The sequence below is a fragment of the Cryptotermes secundus genome, unplaced genomic scaffold, assembly GCF_002891405.2.
Source record: "Cryptotermes secundus unplaced genomic scaffold, Csec_1.0 scaffold195, whole genome shotgun sequence".
In the NCBI taxonomy this organism is placed as follows: Eukaryota; Metazoa; Arthropoda; class Insecta; order Blattodea; family Kalotermitidae; genus Cryptotermes; species Cryptotermes secundus.
This window is the reverse complement of record NW_019732859.1, coordinates 256,488-272,922: the sequence shown is the minus strand read 5'-3', so window position 1 is coordinate 272,922 and position 16,435 is coordinate 256,488. Positions and strand designations below refer to the sequence as shown.

The 16,435-nt window shown below is 37.6% G+C and overlaps 1 protein-coding gene across 3 annotated transcripts in view; it reads right to left on the bottom strand.

The window, feature by feature from the left end:
• Positions 1-5,558: 5,558 nt before the first annotated feature.
• Positions 5,559-16,435, bottom strand: part of LOC111867788 (scavenger receptor class B member 1) — a 103,372-nt gene continuing 92,495 nt past the window's right edge. Inside the window, exons 7-10 of one of the 3 annotated variants that reach the window (XM_023857941.2) lie at positions 13,082-13,478; positions 12,839-12,957; positions 11,470-11,595; positions 5,559-5,753 (exon numbers count right to left, since the gene is read on the bottom strand). In XM_023857941.2, the coding sequence (XP_023713709.1) occupies positions 5,730-5,753; positions 11,470-11,595; positions 12,839-12,957; positions 13,082-13,478 (666 nt within the window). In that variant the 3' untranslated portion in view covers positions 5,559-5,729. Of the gene's footprint in view, positions 5,754-5,961; positions 7,841-11,469; positions 11,596-12,838; positions 12,958-13,081; positions 13,479-16,435 lie in introns of those variants that run through there. The other 2 variants (XM_023857939.1, XM_023857940.1) reach the window with 2 other exon arrangements.

Below are 16,435 nucleotides of genomic sequence, written 5' to 3'. Positions count from 1 at the left end.
TTGATATTTAACAATGCTTCTACCCATCTGAACTGTGGCATGGCCTAGAAAGCCTAGAATTTAGGACTGTAGGAGCTGTAGGAGGGAGTGACTAAGTGGGCACCAAATACCAAACGGAAGAAAACAGCTGTAATGGATGTAATAAGTTTACTATTATTATCAGTAGGTAGCAGCACAGTCGGGCATCATGACCGATCATGACAGTCAAAATGGTGGCGGTATTGCTTTGAATTACCAAAGCTGCGTTCTGTTTTGCGTTCTTTTTTTGTGCACAAAAGGACTCAGTGCAAAGGATATTCATAAAGAAATATTTCCTGTTTAGGTTGGGATGTATTTGTTCCATAAAGCGGTTCACAACTGGGTATAAATTCTCTCAAGGAAGTTCGAAAGTCTCAGATGATGCTCAAACAGGTGTGGAAGTGGCTGAGGCAAAAGTCAATACCTCAGTGCTATGGGTTTTGACCCTATGGTAAAGCGATAATTGTTTTTATAAAGTGGATGAGTTTCTCTCGTGTGAGACAAACACTAATCAATTATAATAACATAATTCATGAATAATCGGTTTTGGGAATCCCCACTGCGCAATTTTCCTTTCTTTTTTCCAGCAACAAGATAACACGGTCAGAGATGAACTTGAATGGGCTACTGTGGAGAGATTGCAGATACCAAGAAGCTGCACCAGGAAGGGAGAACAGATGTAATGAGATGTTGCAGTGTAGAGTCTACAGTGAAACGTTACCAGTCCTATCATCAAATTCACCAATGTTATCTCAAAGGCCGTGCCATAGCTTAAGCGGTTAGTTGCTGGCTTCCCACTGCTGCGGTCTAGTCAGGTGGGATATGTGATGGACAAAGTGGCGCTCGGGCAGGTTTTCCCTGACATATGGAAGCCGACGTGCCGATGGGACCTAATATGGATTCCACCTCACACTATATGAAATCTTAACTATTTTAATCTATTGTAAGCAGTTGTAAGTATTGTAACTTTATTCTCTTATTGTAATCAGCCAATGTACAGTAACTGATATGTCTTATATCATGTAACAGTGATCTATAGAGACGAAATAAATAGATGGTACAAGTGTATCAGTGTTGGTAGAGGATACTTCAAGAAATAAATGATTTTTCTAGGTTCGAATATCGCTTTTTTTTCTTTTTTTACGATTTATATTCATTTTTGGCCTATTTACTGACCTTCCCTGGTAACATGGATACATGTAAGAAATATGTTGTGACGGTATTAAATATTGGCCTTAAAGGAAAACTGAACCCTATACTCCAGTTATCTCTGTATGTGAAAATTTCTGTTTAACCATTTTTAGGGAAGACTGGATAGCTCAGTTTTGTAATCCAAGAATGGAGATCACATGATACTGAATGCACAGTTGAGGTGCACGACTTTGTCTGCAGAATCCTCTTGAGCTGAAGAATTATTGACAATTCAAATCGAAACTAAAGCTGCTGTTGTAATGTACCTGGGATTATTGACAAAATATTTTTTTTCTTAATAAAAAACTCTCTGAATATTGTGAATAATGGTAGAGAGCCTTCATAATCGATGGAACATAAATTGTCCAGTATTTTATGTCTGACACTGTATCATGGAAAAATCCAATTTTATGAGGGCAAGAAAGAACTGTGCTATAAATCATATTGCTTCAGAAATTAAGAAAATTTTATGTAAACCGTGGCATACACTAAGAGTAGAATGTGTGGGAACCTCCCACATTCTAACACGCAGCTTCGCTGGCCTAACAGACAACATTCAACTTTCTTTTGCAATATGAAAACTTTGTTAACACAAGAAGAGCCACCCAAAAAATTATACCATAACTAATGGTAGAATGTATATGAGCAAAATAAGTTAGCTTTAATGTATCTAAAGGGACAATATATTTTATATTTCTTAATGCATAACATGCAATGGAAATTATATTAATAACATAATCAATATGCTGTTTCCATGAAAGAGTATCATCATCCCAGAAACTTCGTCTCGGTCACATTTGTTAAATTTATCTGATCATAATTAATTTGAGTAATATTATAATAATTCATAGGTCAAAATCGACATAGTGAGTCTTATTAACATTCAAGGTAAGCAAATTAGCATTAAACCATGTTTTTATATATTTGAAAATTTAATTAAGATTTATTTTGAAGTTTAACTTATTAGTGTCAGTTACTATAATACTAGTGTTGTCTACAAATAATACCATATTATTTTTATTTATTATTCTAGGTAAATCATTAATATAAAGCAGAAGAAACAAGGGACCAAGAATCGAGCCCTGTGGAAGACCGCATTTAATTGTTTCCATTTTGATGAGTTGTTACTGTCAATTCTATTACCCAATACAACCCTTTGATATCTACCTGTCAGATAAGATCCTGTAAGTGTTTTGAATTTTCCTTCAATTCCATAGAATTCCAATGTATCCAATAATTTTTTATGGTTAACACAATCAAACGCCTTTTGTAAATCATAAAAAATGCCTCCACCCATTAACTTATTAATCATCGCAGTTCAAATATTATTTATCAATGTAAAAGCTGCCTTCTCAGTTGAGGAGTGTGTCCTAAAACCATATTGTTTGTGTACCAACAGATTATTTGTTTCAATATGAGTAATAAGTCTCACATATATGAGTTTTTCAATGATCTTAGAACAACAATGATGTAGGTCTATAGTTGGATATATTAAAGAGATACCAGTACTATACAAGTTTAAAAAGACTTTGAAGACGTTCCTACTTGAGCATTGTTTGTACAGTATAGACGAGTTTGAGGGCTGTTAGCTTCTAAGCATGGCAAAGACCATTTGCATGACATCAGAATCTGAGTACCTCAAAGCTGACTAGCACGCATTGCAGTCTTCTTCAAGATTCACTCGCTACAACTGAACTCGGTGACTGCTACAATTCAAGTGATCTGCTTAGGCATTCCAGTTTTTTTTTATAAACTTTTAGCTAGACAGCGAAAAATGCGCCTCACTTCCCTGTTGAGTAATCACCGTATTTACAGGTGTTGCTGGGCAACGCTGCCAAGAGTTGTTTATTGCTGCATAGCAACCAGCATGCTTCAGCTCACTTCAGCTCTGCTCAGCACAGCATGGAGAAACGCCACTTTCCTTACTGTTGCGTAACCTGGCAACCAACCAGTTATCAAGGGTTTGTCTTCGTGGTAACTCGTTCCACCTCCCGTTGCCCAGCAACGGTTAGACATGTCACAGTATTATAATTATAAGAATGTGATTGCTTTGTTTCCTAAACTGTGTAATGTGCAGTATGAAGGTTGTATTCTCTTGGGATATGACATCATGCAATTTCATAGATAAATACCAATGTTTTGAAGGAAATTGCAGCTTCCATTTTGTAAGTGAAGATTGAAGCAGAAAATTTACAGCATTTGTTCATATTTATACCTATCTACCATGCCACATGACACCACATTCCACAAGAGACTTATCTTCATAGTCACTGCCATGAGAACTGCAAATCTCACATGTATGATCTTTCCCAATATAGGCCTGTATTCAAATATTCAAACATGTTTATCTGACATATATAAAAAACAAGAAAAATCAATACATTAATATTGGCAAAAATCATTAAATGTGAATATATGTATAATTATGTTATCTGTAGTGAATTGCTAAAGTGTCCGCCATGGTGTGAATAATCCAGTTCAGAACCCTTTTTTTCATCAGATAAGTCATTTCATTGTTACTGACTATTAATTCATCACTTGAAGTCATAATCTTGTTTATAAATACATTAATGTAGAATTATCTTGGGTGTGAGCAGCATCCATATCAGACTGAGGCAGAGCTGTTAGCATAAGTACCTCACAAAATTATCATGATGGCTCTAATGACACAACAGGAGTTATGTATAGTGAAGCCAAAACAGCTCTGATGGAACTACAGAACCACCACAAGACAGCAGTGGGTTTTGTTTACTTTGAAAATAAATAAACATTTCTTTGATGGATCTAATGGAAAGTGACAAAAAATTTATATAACAAATACCAGTTGCCTTTCACTTTCAGTCATCTGATTTATTACTTTGAACAAAAACAGTATTGCACCAATATTAAAGTGCATTCAGAATTTTGTAGTTGAGAAACTAGTAAGAAATAAGAATAGTAGGTGAATATGTTACTCCATTCAAGATCCAGATATGTGCAATAAAATACAGTGTGTTCAACCACAGAGGAAACCTGATAGCAGAGTAGAGCGGATGGAATGTTTCTCCGCGACTACTGTGCCCTTCGCCCCTAGTGAGAGTGCAGTCGCTGATTCCCTCACATCAGTTTCTGTACATGCACATATTTATAGGAATACTGTAAACAGATAACACAAAGCTACTGTGCTTTATAACAAGTGCTGAAAGTGACCCCCTTCTGCTTGCAAACATACCTCATATCGCATAAATTATGTGACACTTTCTGAAGTTAGTCCATGGTAATTGAACCAATTACGCATGCTATTTCATTCTGCAGAGCTTCAGTGCTGCGATTATTATTCTTGTAGCTTTTCTCATGTAGGTTTCCCCAAACATAAAGATTGAAGAAAAAAAAAGAGATATGGGGATCTGGGAGGCCACAGTCCTCTGCTCATTATTCTGTTTTCAAACACTTCCTGTATTACAGCTGTGGTTGCATTAGTCATATGTGATGTAGCTCTGCCTTACAGAAAATACCTGTATTGTCTTTTGAAAAAGTTAAACAGTTCCATTCAGTGTGACCAGTCACACTGAACTGAACTGTTTAACTTTTCATAATATTAGTGTGACGGACCAGAATGAAACAAATCAAATGTATTGTCTTTCTTCAGCAGGCAGATGATTGAAGAACGGATTCAGTATATCATTAATGTAGCGGTCAGGGTTCATGGTTTCATGCAAAAATTAGGGGCCAATGATTCGGCGCGGACTTACAGCACACCATGCCCCCACCTATCCACTATGTAATGGTACTTGCTATATAGTGTGAGGATTTTTATCACTCCATATTCTTACATTTTGTGCACTGACATAGCCACTAACGTGAACCATGCCTCATCAGTCATGAACAGAAGCTGTGGATACACAGTTCCATCGTGCACAGTTTGCAGCCACCAGCTGCAAAAACGAATTCTTGCTGCATAATCAGATTGTTTCGGCTCATGCACATCTGTTATTTTATATGGGCAAAATTTGATTAATTTCATGGCTGTGAAAGCAAATCCCAGTGAAACACTGGTTTCCTGTGCTTAGTGTCTTAACAGTTTTCGAGGGCTGATTTGTAGTCATGCTTCAATATCCCGAACCTTTTCTTCAGTCAGCACAGTCGCCTTCAATTGCTTCTTTATGTCACACACTGAACCTGTGGCCTGCCATTTTTCACAAGCTTGGATACACACGACTTTGTGGGAACTGGCAAGTCAGGATATTTATGATGAAAGTTATGGATACATTTTCTGTAGGTCTTTCCTTGCAAAGTTTTGACAATAAACACATGCTGTTCAGTAGTGAACTTCATTTCAGTATAAATGTCAACCGCCTATCAACACCTCTAATACAGACTGACTATTAATGTGACTTACTGCAGTGACAAGATCAGACCACCTGATGGTGCGTGTTTATCAGCGCTAATGATCGCTAATAACTCATTCTATTGTCGGCAGTTACAGCAGCAATCTGTGAGAAATGTTGTGTCCACTCTGCAATGCTGCCAGGTTTCCTCTATCATTGAAAGCACTGTATTAAGATCTGAAAATGAATTGGAAATATCACCACATGAAGAAATTAAAAAGTGCTGTTTTTCAGTAGTTACCAATTAATGTTATTATAATTGGCTCTTAATAATCAGGCATTGCTAAGATTTTCCCACATTAACAGACTCTTTCATTTCAGTGTTTCAGAAGGGAAGAGAGCACTGTGGTGAAATGTGCAAGGGCAAAAAAAGAAAAATATTCAATATTTGTTAAATATTGTAGTCTTTATTCATATATCAGAGGAAATCTCATAAATTCCTCTTTTACTTTATACAAAACCCTGTTATTAAATTACAACTTTTATTTTAAGATTTATTCACAAAAATACTGCCATATTAAAACTTTGCTACAGCATACCCAATACCAGATTTGGGCTCTTTCTTGTTTCTTCTAAGACTTCAGTACTAAATTTCCTTTCTAAAATTTATTTCATCCTAATGATGAACACATTCATGATTCAAAAAGTAGGTTGGATTTAATTTATCATGGAGATGAGTATTATTCCCATCCCACTTATCTCTCATCTGTAGCTCTGATTATGAATTTCATGTTCACACTAGGAACAGGTGTGAAGAAATCCTGTTCTGACAACAAGGCACCCATGAGGCAGCATCTGATAATAGCAAGAACAGTAATGAGGGCCAATGACCTCTGAACCAGAGGAGCTTTTTATTTTCCGCAGTCACAAAATCACAGCTTCATCAGCACTGTGAAAACTTGAATCAATGTGCAAAATCTTAAAATCAGCTTTGGCCGGGGATAAGGCTTAGGACATTCTGAAAATAATGTGCCTGTTCCTGAGAGTAGCCCATTCTATAGGTCAGAAAACATATATTTAGTGAACTGTATATTTCAGAATTGCAATTACCCAAATTATTTACTTTCAAATGAACATACAAATTGAGCCTTGATTATACACTGTTAGTGTTCTCAAATTGCTGATATGTATTATTCATAAAAGTTGTGGCACTTGAAGTATAACATAACCTTAAGAATTCATATCAATATCATTTATATTAATGTAAACTTTTATATTGCACTGAGCAAATAACAATATATGAATATTAAAATAATCTTGATAATACTTGGAACATGAAGCACTGTAGTTTATTTGGATGATAGACTCTTCAGTATTCCTAGAAAAGAACTTCTGGCTTCTTGTCACATCAATTGGAATGGTTAGTGATTCAATTCCAAAGTGTACTAAGTAGATGAATATGAATACTGAGCAAATATGTGTCTGCCAAAACTTCACTCCCACAAACATATTTTCCATCTCTTTCAGTCTAACAAACAGACATCTGCTGACATTTCAGTCCTGCAGTTAGATGTCTATTGACACTTAATCCCACATATAGATGATTTCTGGCACTACAGCTCAGACATCTGCAGACCAGCAGACATGTCTGCTGACACTTCAGTTCAGGAACATCTGCCAATGTTTCAGTCCCAGTAACATGTCTCCTGACATTCAGTCCTGCAAATATGCTAATTGAGTACTTAAAATCGGTAGTTCTTCTGACTGCATCACTTGTAACATCTTTTTAAAATCCTAAACATGTAAAATAGGAATGAAATACTAGTTTCATCACTTTGGTTCAACATCCAGTGTACATCTCTTTGGTACACAAGTGAAGCATTTCATTCTGCCTCAAAGAATGACAGCAGACTACCTCTGATGTTTAAAACATATTCCTCATCTGGAACCAATCCTGATCCAGATTCATGTCACAAAATCCTCACTTGTTACCAGGGGACTTTTCAAACTCCATCATCTTCATCATCTGGATCTGGATCTGGATCTGTGTTTACATTGTTTAGCAAAGAATAAGAGTCCCGGATAATAAGAAGTCTGTGTTGCCCATTGATGATGAAACTGCTTCCTCTTCTCAGAGTCTCTTTGCCTTTCTCCAAAGCCTCCTTTGTGAACACAACATTTTTGTATGTCTTGATGAACACGCCAACCAAAATAAGGATTCCTGATACAATAGACCCATATTCAAATATGGGAGCTGAAACTTCAGCGACTGTTGTAGCCAAGTAAACCCAATGTCGTATACTGGGTGTGAGCTCTGTGATTCCCTGAAAGTTGAGTGTCACAAAGTCAAAATTATGTGATGATTATACAATCACAACTAAATTCACTAAATAAATATACAATTGAAAAGATCATTTGGAAAAGGGCATGAATTCTTATTGTTGTGAAAATGAATTAAATATGTATTATAAACATACATGACTTGACATGCATTTAAAGTGAAAATGGGGTGAGTCCAATGTTCCATTGTGCTAATTATGGATTGTTCATTTATAGCCATCCATTAAAAATGATATGAGCCTTGAGAGTTTTAGCTTCTTAAATCTTACTAGGGTATTTGTAAAACAGAAAGGTACATCTGAACATTGCAGTAGTTGTAACTTACTGCTTCAGTAAATAAATCTGTTTCAAAGAGACTGAATTAAAATTTTCATTTCGCTGTAAAAGGCATCAGTCCATAAATTGGCTCATGATTTATGAACTATAGAATCATCAAAATTATGCATAGACCTGAAGGGGAAATTAGTTTTAACCTTGAAGTTACTAGAAAAGCTTACTTCAGTTTTCTTACATTTGTGGTTCTCATGGTTGTGACTGAAATTATTGCTTCTGCAATATGACACCATATGCTGTGGTAGGTGTTCACACATGACCTTACAGAACATTGGTAAATATTTACAAAAATATATAGCATCATATTCTAATATTCTAAAGAATAAATTTCTTCTAAATAGTACACAAAATTTAAGTCTGTACCTCACAGGAAACATATTATGTCTCCGCTATGAAGCCCAATCGGTTAATGCTGTTTAGGGAAACAGTCACTGGTTATTGTTAGAACCATATGGAATACACAAATACATATGTGAGTGGAATGCAGTTCTTATATGATATACTAGGTCGTATATTAGAACAGCTGGGCTTTAAAGGGTTAATTTACTGCTGTTACCAGGTGACAACTGGTGAAGGTGCAGCCAACTGAGAAGGCTTTGTACCCACTGTAGTAAACTGCAAAGTAAAAGTAAAGCTATTCCTGTAACAGGCCGTGGAGGCCCATAGGGTTGTGAAATATTGAGGTTCCCACATTTTCTAGACAGTCAACTCATAGATGGCGGTAAGGTTGTCAGCTCTACGCGCTGGCCGTCCTTTACCCCCAAGAATATTCCTGGTACTCATTTCTGCTAGAGGCTGAGTCGACCCCAGGGCCGTAGTGCATTTGGAAGGATTAGGTAAATTGAAAAAAATCCAATGACCTCATCAGGATTTGATCCCACAACCTTCCAGCTTGTAGCATAGTGCCTCAACCAATTACGTTACTGCGTGGCCCCTGCAGAGTATGTGAATTAACATTAACGCTGTAGTTACTTGTAGTTACAAGTTGTGTGTACAAGTGTGCAATAAATCCTATTACCAATCAAGACCCCATCTATAGTTACTCTATTACTTAACAATAATTTGTTTCAGCAACAATAAAAATACGTTTAGTAGTGACTGCAGTTTTGGACGTGGACCTTTATTGGTTACAGATTTTATCATATTGTGTTGTACAGAGGAACAATGGCTTGTTTATATGGCAAGTGAATAACTTCCAGAAACCCAGCTAAGTGTAAGTAGTAAGATGAGCAATATGAAACCATACATACACTACTGGAGTGGTGTATCTGGTGGCCCAGGTGCAAATGATCCCTGTCATATCCTCATACCCCTTCATCAGACCTAAAGCCAAGCCACAGATGCATTCACCTAGTGTCAATAATTTAAATTGCAATTGTTCTTTTTATTCATTTAACTTTATGGCAATATAAATATTGTCATGTGTATGTGTTACTATGGACAGGTTTTAGTTTGATGATCGTGTTTATTGGACTCTTTGGATACAACGTCTGACTGCACTTTACAATTCACTATCACATATCACGTCTTCTGTACCTGTTGCTTAGTAGCGGCTTCCAATGGCAGATGTTCACCTTCTTCTGGGTTCCCGACCTATTCCCAGCCTCAGCTACCAGCTTCTCACAGCAAGAGCTCATGACTGAACCTCAGCAGTTCTGTGATTGACTAACTCAGTCACTCACCAGCCAACTAACTCAACTCATCTCAACTCCATTGACTCTCACTAACATCTCAGCATGGACTGCACAGGAACACTGTTCCACTGTTGCTGTTTATGGGCCATTGTTTAGCTGTTTTTCTTCACAGTCACTGCCTGTGGAATGGGTCCACATGCCACATTGCTCCCTCCTTAAGGATATTCGTCCTGAATAGCCTACAGTCATACTGCCATTTCTCGTTCTCTGAGGGCTGTGTTTGTGACCTTTGTGATCATCCTAGCTTTCACCATGGCTTGGTTCTCACAGTGGAATCTCCAATTGGTCCTTTGTTAAGGCTGCCTGTCCCAAGCAGTTCCCTGATAAGGTGCAATCCAGTTCAGGTGTAAACCATCATCCTTGAACTAGGGTTCCACTGGATCCTGTATACCACATCATTTTTCCAGGTGACTGCCATGTATGGGCCCTCCCATGAGGATTGGAGCTTGGGCTATTTCATCTTCAATTGGGTTGAGCAATAGAGCCTGATGTTGTCCTCATGGTAGGTCACACCGATGGCCAGTGTGTCGTAACGAGTTTTTATCCAGTCACTGGCCATCTTCAGGTGTTGGTGGGCATAATTTTGGATGTTGTGTAGATGGTCCACTAAATTTTCCATGTGATCTATTGTGGGTTCTTCTGACACTAGTTGTTTGTATGTACATTCATATTAATGGACTGGCTTGAAGTATAATTAAATATAAGCAACAATGAATAATATTTCTGGTCAAATTTTGGATTCCTGAAGCCAGGAGGGGTCATTTAATGGTTCAGCATTGGCTGTGGGCATTCTCACCTTTTGCCATATCAACTATTCACCTGCTCTCGTTCCTTATTTCTAATATTTCAAGTGATATGTTCTCTTTTCACAAACACGTCTCACATGACAGTCAGTGCGTGTCTGAAGTAAAGTGCAAATACTTTATAAATTTTGTGGTACTTCAGTGTTTTGTTTTATAATTAGGGAACAAATTGTCAATATTGCTGAGTTAATGAGTGATTATTTTAAGAACTGACACTTAGCATAAAGTGGTTATTATACACCATCTACTGTTACATCAAGAAACTCTTGTTTTGCGCATTAGCCCACACACTGAATTTATATGCTTTATGTGATTATCAAAATAAACAGTCAATATTTCCTGTGACAGTATTATCCATTTGGGCCTTGTAATGGAGATGCATATTTTCTGTGAGGCAGGGACTGAACTTTGAAACATTATTTTGATGAAATTCCAGCTTCAAAGCGTTAACAGTTCACAGACTTTATAACCTAATAATCAATTAATAGTAACTTATGATCTTCAAAGTAACACGAGACAGATAGGTAGATTTGAAACCTATGTCAGATTGACTTAGCATGGTAAAAAATATAGACTGACTGAAGAAATGAGAAAATATAAAGTTCTATTTCCCTTCCATCACTAGCTCTAGAAAACTTTTCACAGCACTGAAAGCAGCCATGTGACAGCGCCTGATATTACAAATATGTAACAACTGAGCCATTCAACTTTTGTAATCTTCTTGGCTGGTAGAAATGTTTACCATTCTGCATATATCCGCATGTTGTTTCAATTGAAATTTACCTCTTGAAGCCATATGATTGGGAAGACGATGTCAGGGAACTTGGCAACAGAGTATATATTGGGTGAGCGCTCTACTTTTAGGTTGAACTGGACTCGTACTTGACCTTCCACTGGGACTCCCAAGTTCTGTAATAAAATGTGATAAAATAAGTTTAATTTTTGATAAACGTTTTCTTTTACCAATGAAATATAATTTAAAACAGTAAGTCCTTGAAAGCTAAATGGTAAGTTCTGCATTTTTGTTCCAGTTATATTGTCACGATTTAGGTGTGTGACTGTAGATGGGGTATTGATTGAATATTGGATTTATTAACACAACTTGGAACTACAAGTAATTATCATATCATATCCTGGCAATGGGTTTTAATACAGTAATTATAACAGTACACATAAAGTCTTCCACAGCTGCACTCTTGCACCTAACTCTTTTTTCACAGCCTGATGTGATGGCTGCACACGACGCTTTGATGGTTTCTCGTAGTGCGTTCAGTGTAGCTGGCTTTTGTCAATAAACTTCATCCTTAAGGGTTTCCCATAGGTAGAATTCGAGAGGTGTTAGGTCTGGAGACTGTGGTGGGTACTCAGTAGCACCGCTTCAACCTATCCATTGTCCAGGTAGAGTGTCAGCCAAGTATGCCCTGACATCTTCACGGTAGTCAGGCGGAACACCATCTTGTTGTAGGTAAAATCTCCTGGCCGCCCTTTATCCCCAAGAATATTCCTGGTACTCATTTCTGTTGGAGGCTGAGTCGACCCCAGGGCCATAGTGTGGCTGGAAGAATTAGGTCAATTGAAAAAAAATCCAATGACCTCATGGGGACTTGAATCTGCAACCTTCCGGTTTGTAGCATAGTGCCTCAACCAAATACGCTACCTCGTACAATTAGGGTAGTGTAACCATTTGGTTATATGGATTTTACCACTTATAAAGGCACTCTGAGAGTAGGAGCTTATGACTAATTGTATTTCAAGCTACCATAATCAGGGCATTGGAAAACTACAACAGCAGGATCAAAGAGATTTCTGTTTAAATATGTGGTCAGGTTCTCAAAGGGCATTAAATTATTTTCTTTTGATTGTCATTCTTTTGTTTGCATAAATTTCATGATAAGTAAAGAAAACTGAAGATAAAAAAATGAAGTTTCTGTAGTTTTGGCATGCAAGGGACCAAATGTCCGAAATTTGTTGATGAAAGACCAAAGTGCTGAAGGAGTATATACGTTTGAGTACATTTCCCTTTTTTGTTTTTCACAAATATTCATGACATCGTTTGGTCTGATAAGGTTTGCATTACTGCTGCTTGTACATCAGTGCATTTAACATAAGCAGTTACAGAATGGTAAGAAAAGAAGTCTATCATGTAGCTTACGGGTTGTATCAAAAAGTATGTCTGATGTTTCTCCTTCTCTGGCTTCAGTCCTTCCACAGCCTCAAGCAGAGCTGGATCAGCCTGGTAGAAATGAGGAAAGGAGAGATATGCCGGTGCTCCTGCATGGGCAGACACACAAAATGTTGTAGTATGTGCTTCTAAAGCAAAGTAATTGTGTGACCACAAAGGAAGAAGAAAACAAGTAAGGTTACTCATCCAGGGGGCATATAAGATGGAACTTACCAAACTGACATGGGGCAATATTCTGAAGTCCTTTGGCTGGACAAGTCTTATCATTCTCACCACAGTAACACTTGTTATCTGGCTGTCTCTCTGGTAAGTCAAAGATGTCTTCAGGTGGCGTGTAGATACCAGCTTCAATACCATTCTTAGTTGTCATACCACGGAAGTGCAACGGTATTATTCTGCAGAGGTCCTTATCATACACATGCACAACGTCACTGTGGGTGTATTTCCTAGGTGGGAAGAATGACCCTTCCGAGGCACGTATATTGTTACATGGTGAATCAGGCCAATATGGTAGGTGATCAAGACCATTCAACTTGTCCATATAGCCAAATTCTTCCATGGCTGTATGGCCTGTGTAGATCGTGGAAACTTCATTCAAGGTTCCATTTCTCTGAAAGACCAAGAGATGAGACATTTATAGCAACATTCTCACACATAAAACCATTAGGTTTTCATTAATTCATTATCATTACTGTTTAGGCCCAACTGGCATATTCTGCCTCCACTTCATATTTGTCATTCCATTTTCTTTTAAGTCATCCCATAATCCTGTGTCCTTTCAATTGGTATCTCCATGCTACTTCTGGCAGAAATGTATCTTGTGTTTTCATCATAAAATCTTTCCAGATATTTCCCTACTCCATGATCATATCGCTTCTAAAATTAATCTCACGAGGGACAGAAAAAACGCACATGAACTGTCCACAAAAGATATCATAACTTATTAAAAGAACTAAAAATTAATTCATAATGGCCAGAATTTTTTAAAATTAAACCAAATGGATTCAAAGCGTTGACACAAAAAAACTCACTTCTGACACTGTTAAAGCTACTAACTGCATGTTTCAAGGAGCCAGGGAAGATATTTTAAGGGGCTACTGGATAAATGGGGCCAGAATATGTCAACAAATGGACCAACTCTCTGACAACTATGTCAAAATGGTGGTGGTGTTGGTGGTGGCGATAATGGTGATGATGATCATCATAATCATCTTCATTATCTTACAAATACTTTGTATTCATAGGTCTGTTTCTTCTTTACATTGCATATTTGTAAAATATTGTACTTTTATGTGTACAGCAAAGATATATAAATTTCAAGAAAAAAAAATTTAAACCATTCAGAATTCCAGGTAACATCTATGTGTCACCTCATTCAAATATAAATACCAGTATCACACACTCTAAAACTGGACCTTACACTCTCTGCTGTTTTATGACTTTCAAATGGTGATGTAGTTCATTGCAACATCGTTACAAAATTACTAGGTCCATTTCAACATATGAAGAGGACCATGAATGCATACCCATGATGTCATTGAACATTAGAACTCTTCTTCCATAAGGTTGCCTATTCAAGACATGACATACTATCAAAGATACATTAAACAGAGTGTAATAATCTGAGATCTGTGAAACTCACTACAAATTGGTGCCACTGAAGAACTCACCAACTTTCTGGTCTGTTCCTTTCTATTGGCATCGGACTTGTGCCAGAGATAAGATTAGTGGGGACAGAGCAAGGTTGTTGCTCATGTACTGGTAACAGAAAGAGAGGCAGAGACAACACAGCTAAGGCCTACTTAGCTACTGGGAAATATTAACAGTTTATTGCTAGTAGACTTACTGATACCATTACAACACAAGACAGACTGCTGCATGTGGTTGTTCATACTTTTTCTCGTAATTTACTTGTGATGGGTGATGTATAAATGGAAGTTCTTATGGTTGCAGTACTGAGGCCACAAAAAGAATTCCCATGGATCATATATCCATCGTCAACCTTTAATAGTGAAACTTGCTTTGAAATGTTGGTATAGACCGGAGGGAGATAGAGGCTAATATGGCAGTAAGCAGAAAGGGGGAAGCTTTGAATACATCCCTTCTTTATCACGTGTCACTCTATGAACATATTCGAGTTTTCTCATGACAAGTATCAACAAACTGAACCTCGCACCTGTCCTTCAGCGTTCGGGAACAAGCCGTGACATAGAAACGTTGTTGCCACCTTCAGGGTTAATATGTTGGAAGGGGTGGGGTGACTGGAAGAACTTATACAGATCACGTGTTGACTGTGAGTGAGAGGTGAAGGCATAATTGGGCAATATAGAAGAGCGGTGTGCTACGCAATAGTGAGACTGCGTGGCTGATGAAAAGAAGTGACGTTTAAAACACTAGATGATGGAAGTGATTTTCTGTTAGGTGATTAAAAGAAGAGGCGATAGAAATAATTTTTGTGACATGCAGGTAGGAAGTAATTTTAGTTTGTAGTATTAGACAAGTGCGTTCTCTCTTGGCCCTGCTGTTCATTAGTTCTAGATACCAAGCCTACAGATGCAAAGCTACTCTTAAAGATAGACTTGAAAGGATTCTGATGGTGGTGTATACTGTACTTCTTTTGGCTTGTTTTGAATTTTATCCATCGTCTGGTATATAAGAGACAAAAGACCATGACCAGTGGACTAGTGATTGAGACTAGCTCTTTCTAACGGGCCCAACTGAGTAGGTTTATCCTTCCCCACCCACCTGAAGACGGAGAAAGATCCAGTCTCCGAAACATCGTCTTTTGTCTTTTAGATACCAGACGATGGATGAAGTCCAAAACAAGCCAAAAGAAGTATTCTTAAAGAGTCTGAAATTAATTTTTCTTGCAATTAAAATATTCACCATAAGAATTTGCATGAAAATATACATCTTAGGCTGGTGCCACACGAGCGCACAAAGTACGTCTGTTGCAATGAACATACTTTATGACGGACGTTGCTGTGGACACCACAGTTGCAGAATGCGGTGCGTAGTTTTTTGTCTGCAATGGAGCCAGAAGAAAGCCTAGCATTCGCCTCTCTTGTTTACGAGTATGTCTACAACGGACGTCACGTCACGACGTTCGTTACAACGGAAGCATTTTGTGCGCTCGTGTGGCCCCAGCCTAAAATGGATGCTTATTTCATATTAAGTGCCTTTTTCTCAGTTATGATCAGTGTAAGTTCGGCTTACGACAGTGTGAATGTGTTCATGGGCGCTACAAAATTGACGGGTATGTGCGCCTGGATGAAAGAGGTTAAACCATATTTTATAAGACATTATGAAATTTAACAAAACAGTAATTGTGCGAGGCTGTAAATCTGATCTACTAAGAGGGATGAATATTTACAGTAAAACAATACTATATGTTAAATTACGTAATTTTTACAGAATAAGCTGCGTACGGGCTTGTGAGATCTCAGAAAACAGAACATATCTCACTCAGACAGGGGAATAAAATGAAGTCGATTAAATCAACTTGTCAGCCTCCCTCACACGCGACTGATACGAACTAGAAGCATATTTGCTTGACTTCCAACATCC